This window comes from Lepidochelys kempii, chromosome 3 (assembly GCF_965140285.1).
Source record: "Lepidochelys kempii isolate rLepKem1 chromosome 3, rLepKem1.hap1, whole genome shotgun sequence".
NCBI classification, from domain to species: domain Eukaryota; kingdom Metazoa; phylum Chordata; order Testudines; family Cheloniidae; genus Lepidochelys; species Lepidochelys kempii.
Window position 1 is genome coordinate 4181141 of NC_136382.1, and position 27653 is coordinate 4208793.

At 54.6% G+C, this 27653-nt stretch overlaps 3 protein-coding genes across 6 annotated transcripts in view; 1 reads left to right on the forward strand and 2 right to left on the reverse strand.

Annotated features, from left to right (window-relative positions):
- Positions 1-308: 308 nt before the first annotated feature.
- Positions 309-5331, reverse strand: LOC144930403 (uncharacterized). The gene is made up of 6 exons (XM_078852026.1): positions 5299-5331; positions 4654-4720; positions 3453-3789; positions 2936-3076; positions 2269-2658; positions 309-856 (listed from the first exon to the last, which is right to left on the reverse strand). Exons 1-5 carry the CDS (start codon positions 5303-5305, stop codon positions 2455-2457), a joined length of 756 nt encoding a protein of 251 aa, XP_078708152.1. The 5' UTR covers positions 5306-5331; the 3' UTR covers positions 309-856; positions 2269-2454.
- On the reverse strand, positions 4894-27424 carry LOC144930402 (uncharacterized). Of its 4 annotated transcripts, none has more exons than XM_078852024.1 (3): positions 26294-27424; positions 8155-8240; positions 4894-7945 (listed from the first exon to the last, which is right to left on the reverse strand). In XM_078852024.1, the coding sequence occupies exon 3, from the start codon at positions 7826-7828 to the stop codon at positions 5339-5341; it is 2490 nt and encodes an 829-aa protein (XP_078708150.1). In that variant the 5' UTR covers positions 7829-7945; positions 8155-8240; positions 26294-27424; the 3' UTR covers positions 4894-5338. The 4 variants fall into 4 exon arrangements, with proteins under 4 accessions (XP_078708150.1, XP_078708149.1, XP_078708151.1 ...); XM_078852023.1 differs by adding an exon at positions 20148-20249 and having other exon boundaries at positions 4894-8240; XM_078852025.1 differs by lacking the exon at positions 8155-8240.
- The window catches only part of KCNK3 (potassium two pore domain channel subfamily K member 3), a 75540-nt gene continuing 73758 nt past the window's right edge, over positions 25872-27653 (forward strand). Inside the window, exon 1 of the mRNA XM_073335530.2 lies at positions 25872-26522. Within this exon, the coding sequence (XP_073191631.1) occupies positions 26240-26522 (283 nt within the window). The 5' untranslated portion in view covers positions 25872-26239. The remainder of the gene's footprint in view (positions 26523-27653) is intronic.

Here is a 27653-nt window from a genome sequence, read left to right on the forward strand (position 1 = left end):
TGCTGAGAAATAGGGCAGACACACCCCAAAACTGGTGGTTATTCTTCTATAAGATATACCCAACCAGCAAGAAACGTCAACTTCTGTCTCACCACACTGGCTAACAAGAAATCAGAAATGCACCCTGCTTAGGTATTCCGGTCCTGGATTCAACACCCAGACACTACACTTAATGAGGAGTGGTTATTTAAAACCAATTTAATGAACCAAAGGGTTCTTCTGATCCCAAAGGACCAGCCGCAAAGCCAGGTCAATATATAACTCAGATCTTACCCAATAATCACACTGTTGCCAATCCTTTAGTATCTAATAACTAGAGGTTTATTTATAAAAAGAAAGAAAGGTGAGAGTTTAAATTGGTTAAAGGAATCAAATACACACAATAATTGCAAAGTTCTTGGATCAGGCTTGAAGCAGTGATGAAATAAACTCTGGCTTGTTCAGTCTCTGGTTGCTTCCAAATGATTTGGAAGGTCCTCAGTCCCTTGGTTAGAATGCTCCCATTAGTATAAATCCATAATCCAGATATCAGAGCAGGAAAGAGGCAAAATGGAGGTGTTTCCAGGGCCTTTTATAGCTTCTGCCCTGTAGAGGGAAACCCATTGTTCTAGCTTGTGGAAAATTACAGGTAACAAGATGGAGTTTGGGGTCACATGGACTAGTCACACGTCCTTGCATGCTTCGCTGAGTCATAGCCATATTCTAGCTAGAATGTCCACAGCTCATCGGGCGTGGATAGGCGTCTTCCGTGGCCCAGTGCGAGTGAAGCGTTCTTTGATGGGCCATGCAACTTGAATAGTCCTTTCACACTGTGCTGGCTAAATACCTCGTGGGTGTTAGCCAGAAGCAAACACATCTGAAATACAGGTATAGAGCCAATATCCATAACTTTAGATATAAAAATGATGCATGCATACCAATAGGATAATCATATTCAGCAAATCATAACTTTCCCATTGGCACCTTACTTGACACACTTTGAACAAGATTTGTTGCGAGGGTATAACAGTGGTAGTTTAACCATATAACGCCATAGGGGGTTCTTTGGAGCTCTTGCATTTTGTCTTGTTTTTCTGGCTGCTCCATTCTGTGTGTGATTGACGGCGTCTGGGGCCCAGAGCGGAAGGTGGGGAGGTCAGGACTGTTTTTAGTTCCCGGGAAAGTTCGTTCCACAGGTTCGGACCAGCCCCAGAGGAAGTTGTGCTCAAATGAACTTTCCCCAGATGGCAGAAAGCTCCCTGAGGCCTAAGAAGCGAAACTGTTGCCCACAGCCCCCTCTGGATGCTCTGGTCTCTTTTCGGTACCCTGGGCATCATCAGAGCTCCCCCCTCTGCGCTGTCCCTGGGGGCACGGAGCGCCACTCCTGCACTGCCCTGTCCTTCTGCCAGTCCCGTGAGGCGATGGCTGCCTTGCAATTGCTGCTCGGCAAATGCTTGGAAAAGGGGTGTGCATCAAAGAGTCCATGTTGCCCAGTGGCTGGGGCCCTGGCCTGGTGCTCAGTAGCACCGGGTTCTGTTCCTGCCTCTGCCACAATCTCTTACGCGACCTTGGCCAGTCACCTCCCTGCTCTGTGCCCGTTTCCCCTTCTACCCATTGTCTGTGTAGACCCCGTGACTTTCCCAGGACAGCAAGTGTCTCACACGATGCGTCTCTGCAGCGCCCAGAACAATGGGGGCCTGTGACTGGTTGGTGCGACTGGGCAACACATAACAATAAACGGGGCTGCTAATTTTGGGAGCCCAACCTGAGGCACTTGGGGTTTGATTTTTCCCAGGTGCCCAGAGCCAACGATTTCAAACCAAGTTAGTGGGGGTTACGGATGCTCAGAAATCTTAAGATGGGCACTGAGAGGTCCAAAATCCGCGGTCCCTTTGAAAGCACCAGGGCTCAGATCCTCGACAATATATAGACACCTAATTCCCTTTGAACAGCTGGAGCCATGTGCCTTAGCGCCCTGAGTTCGGAGTGCGATTTGGATGACATGAGATGGATTACCAACTCACTCTCTTGAGCAAAATCAAGGGTAACTAGGAGGCCATCTGATATATTCCAAGAGCCATGGGCTACTTGACTTCTGCCAACTTGCAGAATACAGGACTGTAAGTACTTTGTGTTACTGCTAAGAACAAGAAAAGGCAAAGCTACCTCTATCAGCTACAAGTCGCCCCCCTACCCATGCCCCCGCCTTGGCACTCTCTAGGCTAGAAATCGCACAAGCAGCTCACAACTGCAGTCCGTGTGGGTGTGTTAAAAATGGCACCAACTAACCTGGGCATTCCCGCTGTACACTCTTCTCACATTTCTGCACACGTCCTGGTGCCTCAGGGACTGTTACTCTAAACACCTGCTCACCACTCGAGAGGGGTACGGCCGAGGTCCTCACCACTCATGCTCATTAAAAACCCCACGGCCCATTTCCTCAGAGCAGTGGTGCGTTAACCGCAGTGTCTCGGCTTAATTCCACGGTGACCAGTTGCATTCTGCCACCCTACGCTGCACCTGCAGTTTCAGCCGGACACAGGAGTCTTCTTCACTTCCATTCCTGAACTGTTCCTGCGTGCAGTTAAACAGCTGCCGCGCTTCTCCCCAGAGGTGGCTGCATTTCCAGGGGCGGGCAAACGGATTTCTGCCTGTTTGTGGCGAAAAGCACTTTGGCATCTGTCGGGATGCAACGGATGGGGATAAGCATCGTTAATGAGTCTTGCTCGTTGCTAATCAGCGTGGCCCTCGGTAATGAGCATGGCATTGCCTATTCATGTCCAGTGCGAGTTGTGGTTCATGGGCTGAAACTACCTTACGCTGGCACAGCTCGCCTGGGCTAAAGAGCTTGAGGAAACAATGCAGCGGAGAGGGAGGAAGAGGAACATTTTGGGGGGGGAATAAATGGCCTTGCCTGAGTGCAAATACATTTGTGGCTTTCAAGCTGCAGCCATACCTGGATCTGGACTGGGAGCACTGTGCTGGCTGGCAGTTCAGAGGGCTCCCACGATTCAGTCACGCACATCTGGGCTGGGACAGGCCGGCGGCCGGAGCAGGAATCACGGGACAGGGAGACTCGGCAAAGCTCTAAGAGTTGCTGTGCAAAACATTGGGTTGGAGCAATGTTTGCAATCATGGCAGATCAAATGCACTTTGTTCCATGGGAGTGGGGCAGGCAGACTAGGGACTGGGAGGGGAGCTGGTGGCTGGGATTGGGGGTGGATGTAGGGGATGGGAGGGCATGCTTTCTGAGCAGATCCCTCGCTTGTGTCCTTCCGCCTGAGTGAACCCCTCCAACCCTGAGCCTGCATGAACACCTCAGTGGCTGAACAAGCCCCCGACTCTTCTCTCCCACCCGTTTGGAGCATCAGCCGGAGATCAGGGGACAGCACCTGGCGAAAACGCCGGCAGGAGATTTTGCTGAGTCAACGTCCCTGCTCCTTGCTCACCCTTAACCCAAAATGCTGACTCACCAGCTCAGTGCTCCACTCTCTGACCAGGGGCCCATGGACACTGCTGGGCATTTTGACTGTGCGAGGACCGAGCAGGGAGCTATCGTGGTGCCCCGGGAGATAGGTTTTACAGCTGGGTAAACTGAGGCCCAAGATGGTTGCAGCCACACAGTGACTCAGTGGCAGGGTCAGGCTCAGACCGGAGCAGCCCCATGCTGGTGTCCAGCGGGGAGGCACATACTGGATTTCCTCTCTCCGTTCCCTTCGAGGGCTGCCGGAGGGGTCGCCGTTTCCCCCTTGCTCTGCCCTGGACTGCAGCCTCCTCTCAGATAGCAACAGGAGCAGGGAGCCTCCAGCCCTGCAACAAGTAATCCAGATCAGCTGCCATCGACCCATCCCACACCTTACTGCTACTGTTGCCCACAGCTGGGTCCCCTGATCGCACTGAGGGCTTCTGCAAGTCCTAAGGCCTCAGCCGGTGCCACCAGGGAGGAAGGGGGAGACATCGGCAGAGCTGTAGGGGGCGGGTGAAGTCCAGGACTGGGATAGCAGGGGGCTGTGGGTCGGGATTGGGGGGCGTCGGCAAAGCTGTAGGGGACGGGGGAAGCCCAGCACGGGGATAGCAGGGGGCTGTGGGTCAGGATTGGGGAGCATTGGCAGAGCTGTAGGGGGCAAGGGAAGCCCAGGACTGGGATAGCAGGGGGCTGTGGGTTGGGATTGGGGGTGGTTGGCAGAGCTGTAGGGGGCGGGTGAAGCCCAGGACGGGGATAGCAGGGGGCTGTGGGTCGGGATCGGGGGGCATCGGCAGAGCTGTAGGGGGCGAGGGAAGCCCAGCACTGGGATTGCAGGGGGCTGCGGGTCAGGATTGGGGGGCGTCGGCAGAGCTGTAGGGGGCGGGGGAAGCCCAGCACTGGGATCGCAGGGGGGCGGCGGGTCAGAGCTGAGATGTGTAAGCCTGGCTGGAGGGTGTCAAAGCCCCCTCAGGCTTTTCTTTCACATGCGAAGAGACCCCTTGCCCCGCACACACAGGGCTGGACTTGCTCAGCTCACTGGGCCGACACTTCCCGGGGGCCCAGTACTGGCCATTCATTACGTGGATGACAACACCGCAGAACACAGCAGAGCCTGAGGGCGGCCTGCCCAGCACCATAACTCTGCCTGTGGGGTCGCGCTGCCTTGTGCCGTGCGGAACAGGATCCTAAACACCTGCGTCCTGACCCACCCTGACCATGGGCCCTCTGTTGGAGGAAGCTTCTGAAGAAACCTGTCGATCTCAATACGCTGAGGACCTAGATGGAGAGAGAACTAAATGAAATGACAAAGCCCTGGCTGGGATGATTTAACTGGGAATTGGTCCTGCTTCGAGCAGGGGGTTGGACTAGATGACCTTCTGGGGTCCCTTCCAACCCTGAGATTCTATGATTCTATGAAATGCAAAAAGAAAAGGAGGACTTGTGGCACCTTAGAGACTAACCAATTTATTTGAGCATAAGTTTTCGTGAGCTACAGCTCACTTCATCGGATGCATCCTGTGGAAAGTGTAGAAGAAAGTGTACACATAAAGCATGAAAAAATACCTCCCCCCACCCCACTCTCCTGCTGGTAACAGCTTATCTAAAGTGATCACTCTCCTTATAATGTGTATGATAACCAAGTTGGGCCATTTCCAGTGCAAATCCAGGTTTTCTCACCCCCCCCCGCCCCCCCACACACAAACCCACTCTCCTGCTGGTAATAGCTTATCTAAAGTGACCACTCTCCTTACAATGTGTATGATAATCAAAGTGGGCCATTTCCAGCACAAATCCAGGGTTTAACAAGAACGTCTAGGGCGGGGGTTAGGAAAAAACAAGGGGAAATAGGTTACCTTGCATAATGACTTAGCCACTCCCAGTCTCTATTCAAGCCTAAATTAATTGTATCCAATTTGCAAATGAATTCCAATTCAGCAGTTTCTCGCTGGAGTCTGGATTTGAAGATTTTTGTTGAAGAATTGCAACTTTCATGTCTGTAATCGCGTGACCAGAGAGATTGAAGTGTTCTCCGACTGGTTTATGAATGTTATAATTCTTGACGTCTGATTTGTGTCCATTTATTCTTTTACGTAGAGACTGTCCAGTTTGACCAATGTACATGGCAGAGGGGCATTGCTGGCACATGATGGCATATATCACACTGGTAGATGCGCAGGTGAACGAGCCTCTGATAGTGTGGCTGATGTTATTAGGCCCTATGATGGTGTCCCCTGAATAGATATGTGGACACAGTTGGCAACGGGCTTTGTTGCAAGGATAGGTTCCTGGGTTAGTGGTTCTGTTGTGTGGTATGTGGTTGCCGGTGAGTATTTGCTTCAGGTTGGGGGGCTGTCTGTAGGCAAGGACTGGCCTGTCTCCCAGGATTTGTGAGAGTGTTGGGTCATCCTTCAGGATAGGTTGTAGATCCTTAATAATGCGTTGGAGGGGTTTTAGTTGGGGACTGAAGGTGACGGCTAGTGGCATTCTGTTATTTTCTTTGTTAGGCCTGTCCTGTAGTAGGTGACTTCTGGGAACTCTTCTGGCTTTATCAATCTGTTTCTTCACTTCCGCAGGTAGGTATTGTAGTTGTAAGAAAGCGTGACAGAGATCTTGTAGGTGTTTGTCTCTGTCTGAGGGGTTGGAGCAAATGCGGTTGTATCGCAGAGCTTGGCTGTAGACGATGGATCGTGTGGTGTGGTCAGGGTGAAAGCTGGAGGCATGTAGGTAGGAATAGCGGTTAGTAGGTTTCCGGTATAGGGTGGTGTTTATGTGACCATCGTTTATTAGCACTGTAGTGTCCAGGAAGTGGATCTCTTGTGTGGACTGGACCAGGCTGAGGTTGATGGTGGGATGGAAATTGTTGAAATCCGGGTGGAATTCCTCCAGGGCTTCTTTTCCATGGGTCCAGATGATGAAGATGTCATCAATGTAGCGCAAGTAGAGTAGGGGCGTTAGGGGACGAGAGCTGAGGAAGCGTTGTTCTAAGTCAGCCATAAAAATGTTGGCATACTGTGGGGCCATGCGGGTACCCATAGCAGTGCCGCTGATCTGAAGGTATACATTGTCCCCAAATGTGAAATAGTTATGGGTAAGGACAAAGTCACAAAGTACAGCCACCAGGTTTGCCGTGACATTATCGGGGATAGTGTTCCTGACAGCCTGTAGTCCATCTTTGTGTGGAATGTTGGTGCAGAGGGCTTCTACATCCATAGTGGCCAGGATGGTGTTATCAGAAAGATCACCGATGGATTGTAGTTTCCTCAGGAAGTCAGTGGTGTCTTGAAGGTAGCTGGGAGTGCTGGTAGCGTAGGGCCTGAGGAGGGAGTCTACATAGCCAGACAATCCTGCTGTCAGGGTGCCAATGCCTGAGATGATGGAGCGCCCAGGATTTCCAGGTTTATGGATCTTGGGTAGTAGATAGAATACCCCAGGTCGGGGTTCCAGGGGTGTGTCTGTGCGGATTTGATCTTGTGCTTTTTCAGGGAGTTTCTTGAGCAAATGCTGTAGTTTCTTTTGGTAACTCTCAGTGGGATCAGAGGGTAATGGCTTGTAGAAAGTGGTGTTGGAGAGCTGCCAAGCAACCTCTTGTTCATATTCCGACCTATTCATGATGACAACAGCACCTCCTTTGTCAGCCTTTTTGATTATGATGTCAGAGTTGTTTCTGAGGCTGTGGATGGCATTGCGTTCCACGCGGCTGAGGTTATGGGGCAAGTGATGCTGCTTTTCCACAATTTCAGCCCATGCACGTCGGCGGAAGCATTCTATGTAGAAGTCCAGTCTGCTGTTTTGACCTTCAGGAGGAGTCCACCTAGAATCCTTCTTTTTGTAGTGTTGGTAGGGAGAACTCTGTGGATTAGTATGTTCAGAGGTATGTTGGAAATATTTCTTGAGTCGGAGACGTCGAAAATAGGATTCTAGGTCACCACAGAACTGTACCATGTTCGTGGGGGTGGAGGGGCAGAAGGAGAGGCCCTGAGATAGGACAGCTGCTTCGGCTGGGCTGAGAGTATAGTTGGATAGGTTAACAATATTGCTGGGTGGGTTGAGGGAACCATTGCTGTGGCCCCTTGTGGCATATAGTAGTTTAGAAAGTTTAGTGTCCTTTTTCTTTTGTAGAGAAGCAAAGTGTGTGTTGTAAATGGCTTGTCTAGTTTTAGTAAATTCCAGCCACAAGGAAGTTTGTGTGGAAGGTTGGTTTTTTATGAGAGTATCCATTTTTGAGAGCTCATTTTTAATCTTTCCCTGTTTGCTGTAGAGGATGTTGATCAGGTGATTCCGCAGTTTCTTTGAGAGCGTGCGGCACAAGCTGTCAGCATAGTCTGTGTGGTATGTAGATTGTAATGGATTTTTTACCTTCAGTCCTTTTGGTACGATGTCCATCTTGCATAATGACTTAGCAGGCAGTGTCTGTTCAAAATATCAGACCTGGTTCTGACATTTGGGATGGTTAATTTCCTTGTTTCATTGGAGAAGATACATCTATGAAATTATTTCAGTCTGAGAGAGAGAGACCAAGGCAGAAGATATTTAGGTGACTTACTCCTAGCATCTGCCATCTACATACTTTTGAGAATCTGGGCCAAGCTGGCTGCTGGTGATAACGCTTAGCTTCTCATCCGAACTGCACCACATCTGACAATAAGCATCTCTCCAAGATCTAGCTGCCTATACATTGAGAGAAGTAACAGTGTCTGTTCTATCATTACCTTGTGACTTCCAGTAAGGTTACACCACTGTGCTCAGATGATAAGAAATCGCCATCAGCTCCAGCTGTTCACTCAGCTTTAGCGCCCTGCAATAAGAATAGGATCTTACTTGCCTTATGTTTATCAGGGCCTTCTATCCCAAAGGAGCTCTAGACTGGGACTCAGGAGACCTGGGTTCTATCCCTGACTCAGCCCCTGGCCTGCTGGGTGAGCTCAGGCAAGTCACTTCACCACTCTGTGCCTCAGTTTCCCCATCGGCAAAATGGGGATAGTGATGCTGACCTCCTTTGTAGAGCGCTTTGAGCTCTATGGGTGTAAAGTGCTATGTAAGCGCTCAATGTTATTCGTGTGGCTCACACTCAAATGAGCAGTCTCAGCTGCTAGATTAAAGCTGTGGAGAAGTGGGAATTTGGGGTAATATTTTTATGAGGGCTATGTGTGCCTCAGTTTCCCCTATATGCTGCATTGTTACCCAGTGGGATGGGAAAGGACCACTTGATTTCAGGGCAGGCTAAGACAGGTGTGAATGTAGCTTGGCTGTCTGGGACTACGTGGGTCACTGGAAAAGGCCAGCTGAGGCCAACCCCAGAGCAATGGAGAATCATAGAATCATAGAATCATAGAATATCAGGGTTGGAAGGGACCCCAGAAGGTCATCTAGTCCAACCCCCTGCTCAAAGCAGGACCAATTCCCAGTTAAATCATCCCAGCCAGGGCTTTGTCAAGCCTGACCTTAAAAACCTCTAAGGAAGGAGATTCTACCACCTCCCTAGGTAACGCATTCCAGTGTTTCACCACCCTCTTAGTGAAAAAGTTTTTCCTAATATCCAATCTAAACCTTCCCCACTGCAACTTGAGACCATTACTCCTCGTTCTGTCATCTGCTACCATTGAGAACAGTCTAGAGCCATCCTCTTTGGAACCCCCTTTCAGGTAGTTGAAAGCAGCTATCAAATCCCCCCTCATTCTTCTCTTCTGCAGGCTAAACAATCCCAGCTCCCTCAGCCTCTCCTCATAACTCATGTGTTCCAGTCCCCTAATCATTTTTGTTGCCCTTCGCTGGACTCTCTCCAATTTATCCACATCCTTCTTGAAGTGTGGGGCCCAAAACTGGACTCAGTACTCCAGATGAGGCCTCACCAATGTCGAATAGAGGGGAACGATCACGTCCCTCGATCTGCTCGCTATGCCCCTACTTATACATCCCAAAATGCCATTGGCCTTCTTGGCAACAAGGGCACACTGCTGACTCATATCCAGCTTCTCGTCCACTGTCACCCCTAGGTCCTTTTCCGCAGAACTGCTGCCTAGCCATTCGGTCCCTAGTCTGTAGCTGTGCATTGGGTTCTTCCTTCCTAAGTGCAGGACCCTGCACTTATCCTTATTGAACCTCATCAGATTTCTTTTGGCCCAATCCTCCAATTTGTCTAGGTCTTTCTGTATCCTATCCCTCCCCTCCAGCGTATCTACCACTCCTCCCAGTTTAGTATCATCCGCAAATTTGCTGAGAGTGCAATCCACACCATCCTCCAGATCATTTATGAAGATATTGAACAAAACCGGCCCCAGGACCGACCCTTGGGGTACTCCACTTGATACCGGCTGCCAACTAGACATGGAGCCATTGATCACTACCCGTTGAGCCTGACAATCTAGCCAGCTTTCTACCCACCTTGTAGTGCATTCATCCAGCCCATACTTCCTTAACTTGCTGACAAGAATACTGTGGGAGACCGTGTCAAAAGCTTTGCTAAAGTCAAGAAACAATACATCCACTGCTTTCCCTTCATCCACAGAACCAGTAATCTCATCATAAAAGGCGATTAGATTAGTCAGGCATGACCTTCCCTTGGTGAATCCATGCTGGCTGTTCCTGATCACTTTCCTCTCATGCAAGTGCTTCAGGATTGATTCTTTGAGGACCTGCTCCATGATTTTTCCAGGGACTGAAGTGAGGCTGACTGGCCTGTAGTTCCCAGGATCCTCCTTCTTCCCTTTTTTAAAATTGGCACTACATTAGCCTTTTTCCAGTCATCCGGGACTTCCCCGGTTCGCCACGAGTTTTCAAAGATAATGACCAGTGGCTCTGCAATCACAGCCGCCAATTCCTTCAGCACTCTCGGATGCAACTCGTCCGGCCCCATGGACTTGTGCACGTCCAGCTTTTCTAAATAGTCCCTAACCGCCTCTATCTCCACAGAGGGCTGGCCATCTCTTCCCCATTTTGTGATGCCCAGCGCAGCAGTCTGGGAGCTGACCTTGTTAGTGAAAACAGAGGCAAAAAAAGCATTGAGTACATTAGCTTTTTCCACATCCTCTGTCACTAGGTTGCCTCCCTCATTCAGTAAGGGGCCCACACATTCCTTGGCTTTCTTCTTGTTGCCAACATACCTGAAGAAACCCTTCTTGTTACTCTTAACATCTCTCGCTAGCTGCAGCTCCAGGTGCGATTTGGCCCTCCTGATAACATTCCTACATGCCCGAGCAATATTTTTATACTCTTCCCTGGTCATATGTCCAACCTTCCACTTCTTGTAAGCTTCTTTTTTATGTTTAAGATCCGCTAGGATTTCACCATTAAGCCAAGCTGGTCGCCTGCCATATTTACTATTCTTTCGACTCATTGGGATGGTTTGTCCCTGTAACCTCAACAGGGATTCCTTGAAATACAGCCAGCTCTCCTGGACTCCTTTCCCCTTCATGAATCCATGAAGGCGAGGGCAGATCCAATCACCAAGCAACCAATGGCCACAGATTGCTCTACCTCTCTGTGGGAAGCCGAGCAGTGTGTCTCCAGGACTGGGAAGGTGGGAGGTGGGGGAGAAGCACTGGCTGCTGGAAGGAGTCAGGGCTCGCATGTGGCCAAGGTCGGAGGTCAGAGGGATGGAGAGACGAAGCTTCCCTACAGCTTGGCTGGGTCTGGGTCACCAGCCCAGACAAGGCTTTAGCCTTCAGTTGTCTGACTACCCAAAGCACGGCCTGGGCTGCGTGCCAGGTAACAAACAGTCCCTGAGGAGCAGACACAGCCTCAATGGGCCACGTAGAGAGGAGTTCCCGGGGTGAAGCAGGGGTGCTGAAGGCCCAGAGGTCCCATCTAAGGAGGCAGTGAAGCCGTGTGGCTCACCCTGGAGGAAGAGAGAGACCCTGGGGTCTGGCATGCTGAAGACGTTCCTCCTCTGAGCCTTCAGTTCTCCTGCGTCACCCCGTGAGTGCCACTCAGCGGGTCCAACTGAGACAGACCCTGATGGAGACTTGGCGGCTCTGCAGGGACAAATGCACCTCTCCCAGCATTTGCAGTGGCCCTCACACAGCATTGTCACAGCTGTCCAGTTTATGCATTAGATGGGACAGCCACTTGGCTGCTTGGCTTCCTGCAGAGGTGGCTGGGTATGTGCGGGGCGTGCCAGGGAGCCGGGGGTGGCTGGGAGTGGGGTTGGCCAGCATGGTCTCTGGGTGCGGAGGCAGCCTTAGCTGTTGGTTTCCTTGGCCCAATTCTGCTCTAAGTTGCAGTGGTGTAAATCAGTCGCCATTCCCTCCAAGGCAGTAGCTAACTCCAGGTGCACTCTTGCTGTGGCTCAGAGCTGAATCTGGCCCCTTGGGTTTTGGTGACTGTCCTGGGGACATTGAGCATGTGAGCAATCCTAACTCTAAACTAACAACCGGGGGGGATTTCCCAGGCAGAGGTGATGGGGGGGGCAAGCAGGGTCTCGTGCCCCCCAACCCCAGATTTCTACTAGGGTTTATATTTTTATTTCTTTTTTTGCGGAGAGTTTCTCCCACAGAACCTTGAAATTGTCCATCAGCAGTTACGCATTGCCTCTGGCCCCAGGTGTTTGGCTACGTATCTGCATGGACCCTGGTCATTATTCACTTGGCCGTGAACATCACGGATCAGCATGGCCCTCCCCATGCCCTCGAAGAGCCCCCAGCCCTGGCTCCCAGCAGAGCTTCCCCTCAGTCTCCCAATGCCCCCCATTCATAGCCCGTGCGGCCCCAAAATACTCCATCCCACCCCGCCCTTCTCCCCCACTCCCTCCCAAAGCTCACGGCTCAGCATCATCCCCTCCCACATGCCCATTCCTGCCCCACTCAGCCCCCCAGCCCAGCCCCTCTCCCTGCACCTCCACATCCCCCTATGCCGCCACGTGGGCTCCCTGGGGCGCTGCTGCCTGATGCACAAGCTGCAACACTGGGCCTTGCTCCCCCAATCCTCCATCTGTCCCCAGTGACCCCCACCCAGACCCCCTCCCGCCACTGCCCAGTCACCCCCACTGGCTGCCCACAGGCTCGGTGCAGGGCAGAGCCGGAGGAGTAAAGAAGCGGTGCTGGGGAATGGCTGTAGCCAGAAGAACTACTTGTGTCTCCTAGCAGATTGCAGCAGCCAAGGGGAAAGGCTGCTCCTGCGTCCGTGTAAACAGTGGTGGAGCTGGAATGGGAGAGGAATGGGAGCTCACGGCTGCTCTGTCTCCTCTTTCAATGGTTTCTCTGCCTCCGCTAGGGAGGGAAAAACACATGGTAGAACATGCAAGTGGCCACAAACCCCCGTTCCCGTTGTGCCCCGGATGGCTCCTCCCAGCCTCCCCTTCCCCCCAGGCCTCTGGCAGCCTGGCACAAGGTAGAGCAGCCAGCAGGTGGCCCTGATTTGCGCCATTTGGCAGAGTTACTCTCGGGCTGCCGGCAGAAGGGCATTGAGGCGGCTCAAAGCCCCTGTCCCCGACTTGCTGGACCCAGCAGGGCCTGGGGAGGGGAGATCCAATCCTTAAAGTGAGAAACCGGGATTTTTGGAGCTGCTTCGAGGGCACCCGTTGCTATGGAGCCGCTCCCAGTCCCTCCCTAGGCTCCCTGAGACGGGCTGCGGTCCCGGCCAGGTGTCTTTGCCATCGGCACCACCCCAGCCCGCTTCGCTCTGCCCAGAGAGCCAGCCTGCTCCTGGCAGGGCTGTGACAGATGGGCAGCGAGGAGCTTAAGGCCGGGCCGGGAGTGGGTTTAATGCTGTTACAGGGCCGATGACGATCGCACGGGAGCGGCCTGATCCCTCTCCCCATGGCAGGCTCAGCTGGCCGGGAAGTGTGTCCCCCACACGTGCCCCTAACCCCAGCCTGGCACAGGGGCCTCTGCCTTAGCCCACAGGAGCAGGGAGGTGGACCCCAGGTCTAGATGCATTCCTTCTGCCCAGTGTTGTTGGCAGCAGCAAGGGCCGGGTTCAAATCTCTCAGGGATCCCCTTGAATGTTGCAAGCACACTGGTTCGAGCCCCAGCCCAGAAACCGGGGCAAGACCTAGACACCTCTCCTGGGGGTAGCGCTTCCCCTCTGCCACGAGCACCGAGTCTGGCCAGGAAACAATGACACTTCAGTAAGGGGGAAAGGGACAATGCCCTAACTTGGGAAAACTCAGCACCAATAAATCCACCAGTGACTCCCCCTTTGCCTCAGTTTCCGCAGCTGCCGGTGTGAATGTCTGATGGACAAATATCCTTTTAACACCCCACTCCTCCCATTGCACTCATGGGGCCTGTTGGGTGGCTTCCATGAACAGCCCCTGGCTGCCACCTCTGTCCTGTCCCTCACCACGCTGCTGCCCCTCACCATGACGCCAGGTCGGGTCAATAGGCTCCACCCTGTAACCCAGCACTGGTGATTTCAGCTCTAGGGACTGCCAGACGAAGGGCCCACAGCCCCAGGTCTCTAGCCCCCCGTTGTCACACTCTAGGGAGAATAGCATTGGGTGATCCCAGCGCTTACACAAAACCTAACCAGAAGGTCCACACTGGGACGGTGCCTTTGAAACACGCAAACAAGGTCTGAGTCTTTCTGTCTCTCCCTCCAGTTCACCAGTAGATGATGGCAGAGAGTGCCCTTGCCATGCATGCCCCTCGATTTACGGAGCAGATCCAGGACATGACCAGCATGCGCTGCACTGCAGCTGTTCTCTGCTTCCCAGTGGCTGTGAGAGGCAGAGTGTATGTTAGAGCAGCTGTGGGGTTGCTCTAAATTACACCAGGGGCTGGGCAGGGTCTTGCATTGTTCTAGAGTACAGAGACAGCCAGGATGACTAATAATAATACCTGGCTTTTATATAGCACTTTTCATCTGTAGCTCTCAAAGGCAGGTTGGTATCATTATTGCCAATTTACAAATCGGAAAACTGAGGCACGGGGAGGGATGTGACTTGCTGAAGGTCACCCAGCAGCAGAGGTGGTAATAGATCCCAGGAGGGTGGTTATTTGACCTCTGTTTTTGGCAGTGATGTGACCACTGCTGGAATCCCGTGTCCAGTGCTGGTGCCCACCGTTCAAGAAGGATGCTGATAAATTGGAGCGGGGTCAGAGAAGAGCCACGAGAATGATTAAAGGATTCGAAACCTGCCTTACAGTGACAGACCCATGGAGCTCAATCCTTTTAGCTTTACATGAAGAAGGTTGAGTGGTGGCTTGATCACAGTTTATCTGTACCTACAAACACTAGATAATATAGGGCTGTTCAGTCTAGCAGACAAAGATCTAACAAGATCAAATGGCTGGAAGTTGAAGCTAGACAAATTCAGACTGAAAATTAGCCAGGATGGGCAGAGATGGGGTGCCCCTAGCCTCTGTTTGCCGGAAGCTGGGAATGAGCGACGGGATGAATCACTTGATAATTTCCCTGTTCATTCCCTCTGGGGCACCTGGCATTGGCCAGTGTCAGAAAACAGGTTTCAGAGTAGCAGCCGTGTTCGTCTGTATTTGCAAAAAGAAAAGGAGGACTTGTGGCACCTTAGAGACTAACCAGTTTATTTGAGCATAAGCTTTTGTGAGCTACAGCTCACTTCATCGGATGCATGCAGTGGAAAATACAGTGGGGAGATTTATATACACAGAGAACATGAAACAATGCGTGTTACCATACACACTGTAAGGAGAGTGATCACTTAAGGTGAGCTATTCAAGGTGGATATAAATCTCCCCACTGTATTTTCCACTGCATGCATCCAATGAAGTGGGCTGTAGCTCATGAAAGCTTATGCTCAAATAAATTGGTTAGTCTCTAAGGTGCCACAAGTCCTCCTGTTCTTTTTGTCGGAAAAAAGGATACTGGGCTAGATGGACCCTTGGTCTGACCCTCTATGGCTGCTCTTAAAATAAGGGGCAAATATTTAACAGGGAGGGTAATTAACCATTGGAGTAATTTACCAAGGGCCATGATGGATCCTCCATCCCTGAAACTTTTTAAATAAAGACTGGATGTTTTTTTTTATAAATATCTGCTCTGGTTCAAACTGGAATTAATTCCAGGGCAGCTCTATGGCCCTGGTTCACACTAAATGATCGAAGTCATCTCTTCTGGCTTTATTATCTACTAATCTATGGGGGAAATGGTTTCCCCTGTCCCTGGCACAGAGGAGACCGTTTTCCCACATAGATTTGCAGATAACCCACTATCCACTAGGCCACACTGCCTCCGGGTGGCTTAAAGCCATCTCCCAGCCTGCTCCTCTTGCCAGCGTAGGAGCAGGGTAACTGAGCGTCAGGCCCACGTATTTTCCGAGCAGAGATTCCCACTGAACTCAATGAGAGTTTTGCTGAGCAGAGGACCCCAGGTTGTGGTTTGAGCTCCTGGCTGCTTGTTCCTAAGACAGCCCGAGAGCCGCAGCGGTGGGGGCGGTGGCAGCTGGCAGGGACAGATTGTGTTGCTTTCTGTTCTGTAACGCTGCCCGGCACCATCTGGCAAACAGCAAGGTGTTTGTGGTAAGCAAAAACAGAGCTGCATGGGGCCAAAACCTGCTCTCAGGCAAGCTCCAGAGTGAACAGCAATGGGCGGCTTAACCACCTTGCTGGGGACTCAGCCTCCCGTCCCAAGATCATCCCCACACCCTGACCAGGGAGCAATTGGTTATTCCCCCAGAGAGGGACCCAATCTCGGCCTGGTACGCCACTCTCTCTCCTGCCAAAGGAACAGTCGGGGCCACGTACCACAGCTTTCACTCAGTCCTCACCTGGGCAAAACTCCCATTCATGCCGTAATGGTTTTGGCAAAGTAGGAAACAGGTGAGGACTTTGGGCTTTGCAATGGGTCTTACGACAGTGAGGTAAAGGCCCCAGCTGAGATCAGGGCCCCGGCGCACAAGGGACTGCCCAGATACACAGGCAGAGATGGTGCTTTTCCAGATGCATTCACCATCCGGCGAGAAGAGACCCAGAAACTCACCTGAGGTTAGTGCTGGAGCCGGGATTCAAACCCATTGACTCAATGGCCCGCCCTTGATAACAAAAGCAACGTGCCCAGAGCTGTACATTTACATGGGCTTGTCCAGGTGTGGGGCTCAGTCCCACATCCATCCAACAGCCACTTAGCCATCGGCTTGACCGGCTAGATCCTTGGCTTGTCGTGCTTGCAGAGCTCCTGGAGTGACTGAGAGCAGCCCCGAGGCCGTCCACCCTGTTCCCATTCCCCAGCCCCTGGCGCTGGGTTTGTATCGCTGCAGTGGGACTTGAAGAGTTGCAGCCAAAGGACCGGATTCAGAGGGGAGGCTAAGTTGGGGGCAACATACATCTGCTTCCTCAGCCAGCAGCCTCCAGCCCCACAGCGCCTCAGACCCCTTATGCAGGGCCTAGCTCTGCCCCTTCCAAGGCCCGACCCAGTCTGGCCCACTGACTCTGAGCTGGTGTGACTCACTCAGCGAGGAGCTGTGAAGGGGGGGTGTGGGGGCAGAGGAAAGGTCTGAACCGGAGGGAGTGAGAAGGCGAGCGTTAAATCTGGGCATGCCCCACGGGAGCCTGCCCCTGCTCACACTCCCGCCTCTTGCCCTTGGTGCGTGAGTTATGCCCACAAACGTACTCAGCAGGCTCCGGTGGACAGTGGTGCCCGCACTGGGCCGGCCTGGCGACCCACGGGGCAGCGCTCTGAGGTGGGGGCTGTCTTTGCTGTTTGATGGGAGCGCGGCAGTGACTGGAGCCGGCACTAGATGCTCCGGCACCCTGCGCCGTTGCTAAGCAGTGCGGGAGAGGCGGGGTGGATGCAGGGTATCACCTCCCAAAAGGCACAGAGGCCCTGGTTGGGAGGGAGCAGCTGGGCCCCAGACAGGTTAGTTCAGAGGTTCCCAGCCCTGGCCAGGGCTGCATACCCCTCAGGCCAGCCTTGGGCATCACCTTGGACTAGCCTAGGAGAATCCTCTCTTCTGCTCTGCCTGAGACTTGCAAGCCCAGGGATACTGAGGATCCCAGCAGACATGCGGAGGGCAGGACAAGGTGTCCCCCAGTGACAGGGCTGGGAGCAAAGCATGGGACCTGCTAGGGAGAGCAGGCAACCCCCAAACAGCCATTTCCCCTGCTGCAAAGCACCTTGGTTCCTTTGATCCTGCTGATCGGGGTGCTCGCTGCATGGCTAGAGGAAGGGGTGCAGCCCCATCATCTCCCTAGGGACACAGCAGGCTGCGCCCTGACAAATCCGTTTGGAGCATTTGAGCAGACAGGGGCCAGCTGTTTGCTGCGAGCTGCCCTTCATCCATTCTGCCTCGCGCTGCTTGTAACCACTTCGCAAACAGCCAGCTCTTTCCAGCTGCCACGGCAGGGGGCAGGTATCTTGCACTGGCGCAGATCAGGTTAGACCTGGGCCCCCCGTCACTGGCTTCTACAGGCTGGAACATTTAGCATCATGTTATTGCAGCAGGTCGGCTTTTTCTCCTGGGGTATAACTCACCCCTTGCTCACCTGAGCTCTGCGTGCATCACACAAGCCCAGACTGAGTCCTCAAAATAGGGTGGTCAACTGACTTAGGCTCCCACTGCGGGGCTGAAAAGAGCAGCTTAGCTCATTGGGATTGGGCTTGGAGCCTGAGCTATGAAACCCAGCCAAGGGGGAGGGTCTCGGACCCCCAATGTCTCCACTGCCAGTTTAGCCCTGCAGCATGAGCCTTGCAAGTTTGAGTCAGTCGACCAGGGCTCTGAGACTCACGGCCATGGGGGTTTGTTTGCTGTGCAGATGTACCCTTTGTTAAGCTAAAGCTCCTTGACTCTGTCACGACAAGGCAGGTTTCTAATCCTTTAAACATTGTCATGGCTCTTCTCTGGCCCCTCTCCAATTTATCAACATCCTTCTTCAACTGTGGGCACCAGAACTGGACCCAGGACTCCTGCAGGGTCACACCAAGAACAAATAGAGAGGTCAAATAACCTCTCTGCTGTTACTCCAGATTCCCCTGTTTATACATCCCACAATTGCATTAGCCCACAGGGAGCTCATCTTTGGCTAATTATCCACCATGACCTGCAAATTTTTGTCAGAGTCCCTGTTGCTCAGGATCGAGTCCCCCACCCTGTAAGTGCGGCCTGCAGTCTTTGTTCCCAGATGTACACGTTTACATTTAGCTGCATTAAAACCCCTATTCGTTTGCATTACATTTAGCCATGCTAAAATGTCTGATTAATTAGGCTCGTGAGGAACCCGCTCTACAGGGGCAAATTTCAACTCAGCCAGACACAGCGCAGGCAGACACCTGTAATGCAGCCCTGATCATAACAGGCCTCTTCTGCTGCCCCCCAGAGTCAGTAGCTGAATGGCCAGGGAGGTCACTGAGATAGCTAGAAGCTGGGGAGCGGCCGAGAAGAGAATCCCTTTCTGTTACATTCAGATTTATTAAATATTAATAGTCAATTGTTGCCGAATTTCACAGTTTCAATGCGCCACTCAGGCTGTAACAGGTACATCCGTGGCTCACTTCCTCGAGTATGCATAGCCCTCATTAGTGCCAAGGGGGGCTTGTTTCCTCGATCCCTTGATGTCAGGAGTCTGGTGGCCATGCAGAAGTGCCATAATTCCTCACCTGTGTGTCATAGCTCCTGTACCAGCAGCAGCTTGGGGGAGATTCTCCTATCGTGCAAGCGGGTGGCAGCAGCGTGGGCTTTTGGAGCAAGAGGACCTGGATCCGATCCCCGCTGGCAATGGGGAAGCTCTGAGCGATTGCAGTGTGCCGCATGGCGACAGCTCAGAGCTCCTGGGTCACTGCAGTAATGCATCCACTCAGCGTTTCCTTAGCAAGAGCGGGCTAGGCTAGCAATAGTGATTGATAATCCTCCGTGGCTGGCAGCCAAAGCCAGATGAATTAAGGTGGGGAATAAGGTGCGAATGTTTAACTATGAGGGTGATTAACCTTTGGAACAGCTCAGTATGTGGGGGCGTTCTCCACCACCGGCCCTGTCAGCTCACAGCTGGAGGACGTGCTAAAAGATATGCTCTAGATCAAAGTGGGATGGCGTGGAAGCAAACCAGGGCGTTGTGTCGGTCCAGGACTCCAGATGTCTGGGGATGGATCTGGCTTCCTCCAGACACGGGAGGAGTTTGATAAGTCTCCAGCCTGGATTTCTGTCCGTCTCAGAACGCGGTAACCCTAAGGCAGCGCTGAGGGTGACACTGCCTATGGGGCATTCTGCGGTGCTGGCCCTTGCTGTGTGCCAGTCACCCCCTTGGCACTGAGTGGGGGGCAAATCCCACCCACAGGGCATTCGCCTTGGTCCATGCTGGGCAACTCTCCATGCCTCTGTGCCAGGCTGCTCAGCTGTGTGCTGTTGAGACAGGCAGGCTCAGTAGAGGAGCTATGGCTGACAGCCCCCACACACCAGGACCAGGAGGCTCAGGGGCCCCTCAGCTAGGCTCTGAGCTCACTCACATGGGAGTCAGTGAAGTTGCTGCCTATTTACACCAGTGTACATGAGATCAGGGTCTGGCCCTAGGACTTGACCCCTAAGGGCAGCGAGGTGGCTGGCTGCCGGGGAGCTCTGCGGCTGCTTCAGGGCGGGGAATCCATTCTGGCTGATTTGGTTCCGGTGCCAGATCCCCAGCTGGGGCGAATCAGCAGCGCTTGCGGCTACGCTGTTCTATGCGTGCCTGGAGCCTGTCAAACGAGTGGATTTTACATGTCGAAAAATATATCGTTTTTTTAAAGTGAGATGTGAACGCTAATTGTTCCCTCTGCGGGCCAGGGAAGCTCCCCGAGGAGGGACAGATCACGGTTAATTTACCTTGACCATGTAGATACCCGTTGGTGCCCTGTTCCGGTCCAGGAGCGACGGTGGCATTAAATCATTCTCCTGCTTTTCCATCCCCATGAGCCCTGGTCGCGTCTGTTCAGGGGAATTTTCACACTCGGCATTATTTGCATTCAAACCATGTTCAAGCAATGTCTAAATGCAGTTTTAAAAGGGAGCTGCTTGTCTGTGAGTGGAGTCGCCCGGTAAGTGGAGCAGAACCTTAGGAGCCAGGACTCCTGGATTCTAGTCCCAATATTATCACAGACTTTGGCCGCTGTGGGTGACAATGCTGTCCTGAACTGCACACATTCAGGTATTCAAAGTACTGCTATATGCAAGCTGTACAATTGTAATATATTTCTGGTGTTGGCAGCTGATTACCTATGTGCTTAAGCCCACTATTTGTAATTTATCATTTTCTTTGTCCCCGATGTTTGGCTGCTAATAACATTCCTTCCAGTTTTAACAAAGATGTTTTCATTTCAGATCATGTGATGTTGTCGAGAATACCGATCAGCTCATCTGTATTATGATGAAGAGACACCAACACCGTAGCTGTCTTAAACCCAGCTATGTATATATATCAATGACACACAACCTCTCCTCCCCCCCCAGTAAAGGAACATTCAGGTTGCAAAGTCAAGCACTCAAAAGTTGGGAAAGGCCAGAATTAAGGTGTGTCCCCCCCACCGCCTCTTCTCAGGGATCTGATCTCCGTTTCCTACACTACCAACTGATTCCCAGTCCCCTCCCCACCCCAGCTTCCAGTCTTAGCCTCCATCCCTAGTCCCAGTCTCTTTGCCCTGCAAGTTCCAGCCTCCACGTCTCCACCCCAGACCATGGCTTTTCCTTCCCCCATTCCACTCTCACCAGGCCCCTTGTCCCATCTACTCCTTTCCCTCCCACCTCTAGGCTGGCTCTTTTCCTCTCTGCGTTCGGCTCAGGTGGCTTCCACCTCCAAACCGCGTGGACACCAGGGAGCGGAGTGGGGCGGGGCGGGGCGGGGGCCTGGGAGCACAGGAGAGCGAGCTCCGGGGCTGGATCACGCTCAGTCACCCTATGGGCTAGGGCTGTGGGAGGATGCAGCGTGCTCAGTGAAAACAGAATCATCAGAGATGGTAGCCGTGAAATTCTAAGACGTCTCCACCGAGCGTGTGTGAACTTGCAATTTTTCGAAGGCTTAGGTTGCTCTGATTTTGGTGGATTTTCACAGGGATGGCAAAAGGCATGTTCCTGACACCAAGGCCAAATTTCAAGTCCCTGCTCCAAAGGAGAGGGGTGCAACCGCATTTTAACAGTATTTAACGCATTTAAACGGCTCGTCCGTTTTTTTTAAATGGCACACTCGCCCGTTGTGTTGCTGCCCTTGTTCTCAGACGCAGCTGATCCATTTCGGCTGAAAAATTCCCCCAAACTTCAGCCCGAGGCAGGCACCCAGCCGGCAAATTTCAGCCCAGCTAAAGTTTGGCAAAATTATAAGCAACACAAGGTGTTAAGATGGGAAGAGTTGAACAACTGTAATTACAGTTACTGCTACCAGATCCACCTATCATAAATGCCCGTCACACTCTGGGAGATTTCAGATCCTGATCTGGTTCTGGACTTCGCAAGATGTGCCCATTTCCAGTCTAAACAGGCATAAATGATCGTTGTTTGCTTGCCAATGACAATGTGCTTGGTGCTGTATATGAAACAGATCAGAAAGGCATGTAGAGTCCCCAAGAATTTACAGTCTGTAGCCTGGTCTCTGCTAGTAGAATGATGCACTGCCGAGAACGGGGGGTCAGCTAGACCTAGGCTGACTGCAAGAGTAGAGAGAGCCAGACTGATTTGCACCAGTTCAGGAACTGTGTGCAACATGATAGACCTGCTCCGGAGGGGGTGTGAAAAGAGCCCAGCCCAGCAGCCCCCTCTCTTACAAAAATCCCATTCAAGTCAGTGGGAGCTTAGCATGAGAGAGGACTGGGGACCTGCTTTTACGCTCACTTAAGCTGCTGGAAAACCATATGATTCCAAAAAGAACAGGAGGACTTGGGGCACCTTAGAGACTAACTAATTTATTTGAGCATGAGCTTTTGTGAGCTACAGCTCACTTCATCGGATGCATTCCAGTTTTCTATCCACGTAGGTGCTTGTCTGGCCCCATTACCGTGGTATCTGAGCCCCCTACTGTCTTTAATGTATGTATCCTGACAATACCCCTGCAAGGCATTATCACCATTTTACAGATGGGAAACTGAGGCACAGATACCGCGCCCCCCCCCCAAAAAAAGGACAGTCTGTGGCTGAGCCAGAAACAGAGCCCAGATCTCCAAGCCAGTGCCCTGTGTGCTAGCCCAGCCTTCCTCCCACCCCTGCTGCTTTAGTGGCTCTGACCCAAAGCTTCCCGGCCAGAGCCCAGGAATCAAACTGCTTCGAAACCAAATCTGCCCTGGCACCCAGAGTGTTACAGAGAGCCGGATCCTCCTGCCGGGATCCCTGCCAGGCCCCTCCCCAGAGCAGCTCCCACTGCCCTCACCCCATTCTCTGGCCAGCTCTCTGGCTCTCCCTGCCCTGCCTGCTTTCAGCCACCAAGGAAGCGTTCGGTGGGCCGAGCCCCTGAGCCTGGTGGCTGCACTTTGACTGGAGTCAGACTCCCCTGGGGGTCTCTGTGACTAGTGGCAGCCCTGGCCCCACACCAGACCCAGGCCAGAGGCAGTGGCGGGGGTGGGGGGGAGGGGGCTGGGACGTTAGATGCATGTAATAGACACTCAGCTGTCTCCCTGGGCATCCCCCTCTACCCACCCCCCGTGTGTGTCCTTGTATGTGTGTGATCTCCCCCCCCATGTGTGAACTCCCCCTCCTTGTGCGTGTGTGAGCTCCCCGGCGTGCGTGAGCTCCCCCTCCCTGTGTGTGTGTGATCGCCCCACTCTGTGTGTGTCTCCCTGCTCTCTGTGTGTGATTTCCCCCTGTGCGTCCTTCTGTGTGTGTGATCTCCACCTCCTTGTGTGTGTGTGATCTCCCCGCTCTGTGTGTGTCTCTCCCTATGTGTGTGTGTGTAATCTCCCCACTCTGTGTCTGTGTGTGTCTGTGTGTGTGTGTCTCCCTGCTCTGTGTGTGTGATCTCCCCACTCTGTGTGTGTGTGTCTCCCCGCTCCGTGTGTGATCTCCCTGCTCTGTGTGTGTCTCTCCCCACTCTGTGTTTGTGTGTGTGTATGTCTCTGGAGGTGTGTGTGATCTCCCTACTGTGTATGTGTGTGTGTGTGTGTGTGTGTTCTCTCTCTGCTCTGTGTGTGTGTGTCTCCCCACTCCGAGTGTGTCTGTGTCTCTCCCTGCTCTCTGTGTGTGTTTGTGTGTCTCTCTCCCTGCTCTGTGTGTGTCTCTCCCGGCTCCCTGTGTGTGTGTGTCCGTGTGTGTCCGTGTGTCTCCCTGCCCCGTGTGTGTGTGTGTGTCTCTCCCCGCTCTCTCTCTCTGTGTCTCTCCCCGCCCCGTGTGTGTGTGTGTGTCTCTCCCCGCCCCGTGTGTGTGTCTCTCCCGGCTCTGTGTGTGTGTCTCTCCCCGCCCCGTGTGTGTCCGTGTGTGTGTGTGTCTCTCCCTGCTCTCTGTGTGTGTCTCTCCCCGCCCCGTGTGTGTGTGTGTGTCTCTCCCCGCCCCGTGTGTGTGTGTGTGTGTCTCTCCCCGCTCTCTGTGTGTGTCTCTCCCGGCTCTGTGTGTGTGTCTCTCCCCGCCCCGTGTGTGTCCGTGTGTGTGTGTCTCTCTCCCTGCTCTCTGTGTGTGTCTCTCCCCGCCCCGTGTGTGTGTGTGTGTGTGTCTCCCCGCCCCGTGTGTGTGTGTGTGTGTCTCCCCGCCCCGTGTGTGTGTGTGTGTCTCCCCGCCCCGTGTGTGTGTGTGTGTGTCTCTCCCCGCCCCGTGTGTGTGTGTGTGTGTGTCTCTCCCCGCTCTCTCTGTGTGTGTCTCCCCGCCCCGTGTCCGTGTGTGTCTCTCCCCGCTCTCTCTGTGTGTGTCTCCCCGCCCCGTGTCCGTGTGTGTCTCTCCCCGCCCCGTGTGTGTCCGTGTGTGTGTGTGTCTCTCCCTGCTCTCTGTGTGTGTCTCTCCCCGCCCCGTGTGTGTGTGTGTGTGTGTCTCCCCGCCCCGTGTGTGTGTGTCTCTCCCCGCCCCGTGTGTGTGTGTGTGTGTGTCTCTCCCCGCCCCGTGTGTGTGTGTGTCTCTCCCCGCCCCGTGTGTGTGTGTGTGTGTGTCTCTCCCCGCTCTCTGTGTGTGTCTCTCCCGGCTCTGTGTGTGTGTCTCCCCGCCCCGTGTGTGTGTGTGTGTCTCCCCGCCCCGTGTGTGTGTGTGTGTGTGTCTCTCCCCGCCCCGTGTGTGTGTGTGTGTGTGTGTCTCTCCCCGCTCTCTCTGTGTGTGTCTCCCCGCCCCGTGTCCGTGTGTGTCTCTCCCCGCCCCGTGTGTGTGTGTGTCTCTCCCCGCCGTGTGTGTGTGTGTGTGTGTGTGTCTCTCCCCGCTCTCTCTGTGTGTGTCTCCCCGCCCCGTGTCCGTGTGTGTCTCTCCCCGCTCTCTCTGTGTGTGTCTCCCCGCCCCGTGTCCGTGTGTGTCTCTCCCCGCCCCGTGTGTGTCCGTGTGTGTGTGTGTCTCTCCCTGCTCTCTGTGTGTGTCTCTCCCCGCCCCGTGTGTGTGTGTGTGTGTGTGTCTCCCCGCCCCGTGTGTGTGTGTCTCTCCCCGCCCCGTGTGTGTGTGTGTCTCTCCCCGCCCCGTGTGTGTGTGTGTGTGTGTCTCTCCCCGCTCTCTGTGTGTGTCTCTCCCGGCTCTGTGTGTGTGTCTCCCCGCCCCGGCTCTGTGTGTGTGTCTCCCCGCCCCGTGTGTGTGTGTGTGTGTGTCTCTCCCCGCCCCGTGTGTGTGTGTGTGTGTGTGTCTCCCCGCCCCGTGTGTGTGTGTCTCTCCCCGCCCCGTGTGTGTGTGTGTGTGTGTCTCTCCCCGCCCCGTGTGTGTGTGTCTCTCCCCGCCCCGTGTGTGTGTGTGTGTCTCTCCCCGCTCTCTGTGTGTGTCTCTCCCGGCTCTGTGTGTGTGTCTCCCCGCCCCGTGTGTGTGTGTGTGTGTGTCTCTCCCCGCCCCGTGTGTGTGTGTGTGTGTGTGTCTCTCCCCGCTCTCTCTGTGTGTGTCTCCCCGCCCCGTGTCCGTGTGTGTCTCTCCCCGCCCCGTGTGTGTGTGTGTGTGTGTCTCTCCCCGCTCTCTGTGTGTGTCTCTCCCGGCTCTGTGTGTGTGTCTCCCCGCCCCGTGTGTGTGTGTGTCTCTCCCCGCCCCGTGTGTGTGTGTCTCTCCCCGCCCCGTGTGTGTGTGTGTCTCTCCCCGCCCCGTGTGTGTGTGTGTGTGTGTCTCTCCCCGCTCTCTGTGTGTGTCTCTCCCGGCTCTGTGTGTGTGTCTCCCCGCCCCGTGTGTGTGTGTGTCTCTCCCCGCCCCGTGTGTGTGTGTCTCTCCCCGCCCCGTGTGTGTGTGTGTGTGTGTCTCTCCCCGCCCCGTGTGTGTGTGTCTCTCCCCGCCCCGTGTGTGTGTGTGTGTCTCTCCCCGCTCTCTGTGTGTGTCTCTCCCGGCTCTGTGTGTGTGTCTCCCCGCCCCGTGTGTGTGTGTGTGTGTGTCTCTCCCCGCCCCGTGTGTGTGTGTGTGTGTGTGTCTCTCCCCGCTCTCTCTGTGTGTGTCTCCCCGCCCCGTGTCCGTGTGTGTCTCTCCCCGCCCCGTGTGTGTGTGTGTCTCTCCCCGCCGTGTGTGTGTGTGTGTGTCTCTCCCCGCTCTCTCTGTGTGTGTCTCCCCGCCCCGTGTCCGTGTGTGTCTCTCCCCGCTCCGCGTGTCTCCCCGCGTGTGCCCCTGCCCTTATATGGCCGGCCGGGGCGCCGCGGCGGGGCGCGCCGGCTCTCCTGGGGGTGGTGCTGAACGAACAGCTCCCCGCGGCGCCCGCCCACCCCGCGCCAGTCGGCGGCGAGCGCAGCCCGGGCCCCAGCGCCGCTGCTCGCGGGGTGCGTCGGCGCAGCCATGACCCAGGCCAGCCCCGCTCCCGCCGCCGCCGCCGCCGCCGCCGGACCCTCGCCCGCCGCCCGGGCGCCGCCGCCGGCCGCAGCATGAAGCGGCAGAACGTGCGGACCTTGGCCCTCATCATCTGCACCTTCACCTACCTGCTGGTGGGCGCCGCCGTCTTCGACGCCCTGGAGTCGGAGCAGGAGACCTCGGAGCGGCGGCGGCTGGAGGAGAAGCAGCGGGAGCTGAGGGGCAAATACAACCTGAGCGGCGACGGCTACAAGGAGCTGGAGCGGGTGGTGCTCAAGCTCAAGCCCCACAAGGCCGGCGTGCAGTGGAAGTTCGCCGGCTCCTTCTACTTCGCCATCACCGTCATCACCACCATCGGTAAGGCCGGCGCGCCCATCCCCGTGGCGTCCGGGCGGCGGGCGGCTCCGCCCCCCCACCCCGCCCTCCCCAGCGGCTTTTATGGAGCGGCGGGGGGGGGGGAGGTTATTGGCCGGAGAAAGGAGGCTGCGACTGCTTCCGCGTGGTGGGAACCCCCCCCTGTGACGCCCCCCCCCACACTCTCTCTCCATCCCCTTTTAATCCCCGTCCTTAAAAGCCCGGGTTAGTTCGCTTTGCACCGGGGGGGGGGGGAGGGATAGCTCGGCGGTTTGAGCATTGGCCTGCCCAACCCAGGGCTGCGACTTCAGTCCTTGAGGGGGGCCCGTTAGGGATCTGGGGCGAAAAGTGGGGGATGGGTCCCGCTTGGAGCAGGGGGTGGGACTAGATGACCTCCTGAGGTCCCTTGCAACCCTGATCTTCTAGGGTTGGACCCCTTCGGAGTCAGCCCCAGTCCTGGGCTACTTCCAATTCCCGGAGGCCTCCCCCGGCAAAGGGGCCCGGAGCAGGAGTTCGGGCCGTGGTGTAGGGAAGTCGAGTTGATTGCAGGGAAGGCGGCGCGGGGTTTGGTTGATCTGGGTAACGAAGGGGGGTGATTAGCGGGGAAGAATTGGAAAGCGCCCTGCAGCCCGTCAGTCCGCTTGTGGGGGGGTGCCGAGGGCATGGGGCAGGCACAGGCGGGAGCGCCCGAGCCGAGGCGCCGGGCCTGACTTGGAGGGTTTGCAAGCTGCTGGCAAGGGACTGTTCCTCCCCGAGAAGCGGTCTGGGACCCCCTGGGAAACTCCAGGCTGCGTTTTGCTCTGGGGCTGGGTTTTCTGCACGGTGACACGCGCACGCACTTGTTTTGCAATTTGCAAGCGTGCAAAAAGGGGAGGGGGGGGCGGATTGTTTGCAGATTCGCCGCTTGTTTTGCCGTTCAGCAAGGCATGAAAACAAAGGCGGGGCGGGGGGGGGCGGCTTTCCACTCCCCGGGGCTTGGCTTTTGTTGTTGCTGGGGCTGCGGAGGGTTCCTCCCTCCTGGGTATTTTTAAAAGGTGTCGTGTAGAAGCAGAAGCGATTCCCAAAGTGGGACCTCGCGCCCTCCCCCACCCGGGCATGGCTCTTCTCAGCCGGGGAAGTTAGCAGGCAAGAGCC

Coding starts and splice junctions, on each gene's coding strand:
- LOC144930403 (XM_078852026.1), bottom strand. Junction 3,790..4,653: donor ACAGAGGGCCCATGGTCAGG/GTGGGTCAGGAC, acceptor TACTTGTTGCAG/GGCTGGAGGCTCCCTGCTCC. Junction 2,659..2,935: donor TGCTCCCAGTCCAGATCCAG/GTATGGCTGCAG, acceptor GCATCCCGACAG/ATGCCAAAGTGCTTTTCGCC.
- LOC144930402 (XM_078852025.1), bottom strand. CDS start 7,828: ATGGACATCGTACCAAAAGGACTGAAGGTAAAAAATCCATTACAATCT.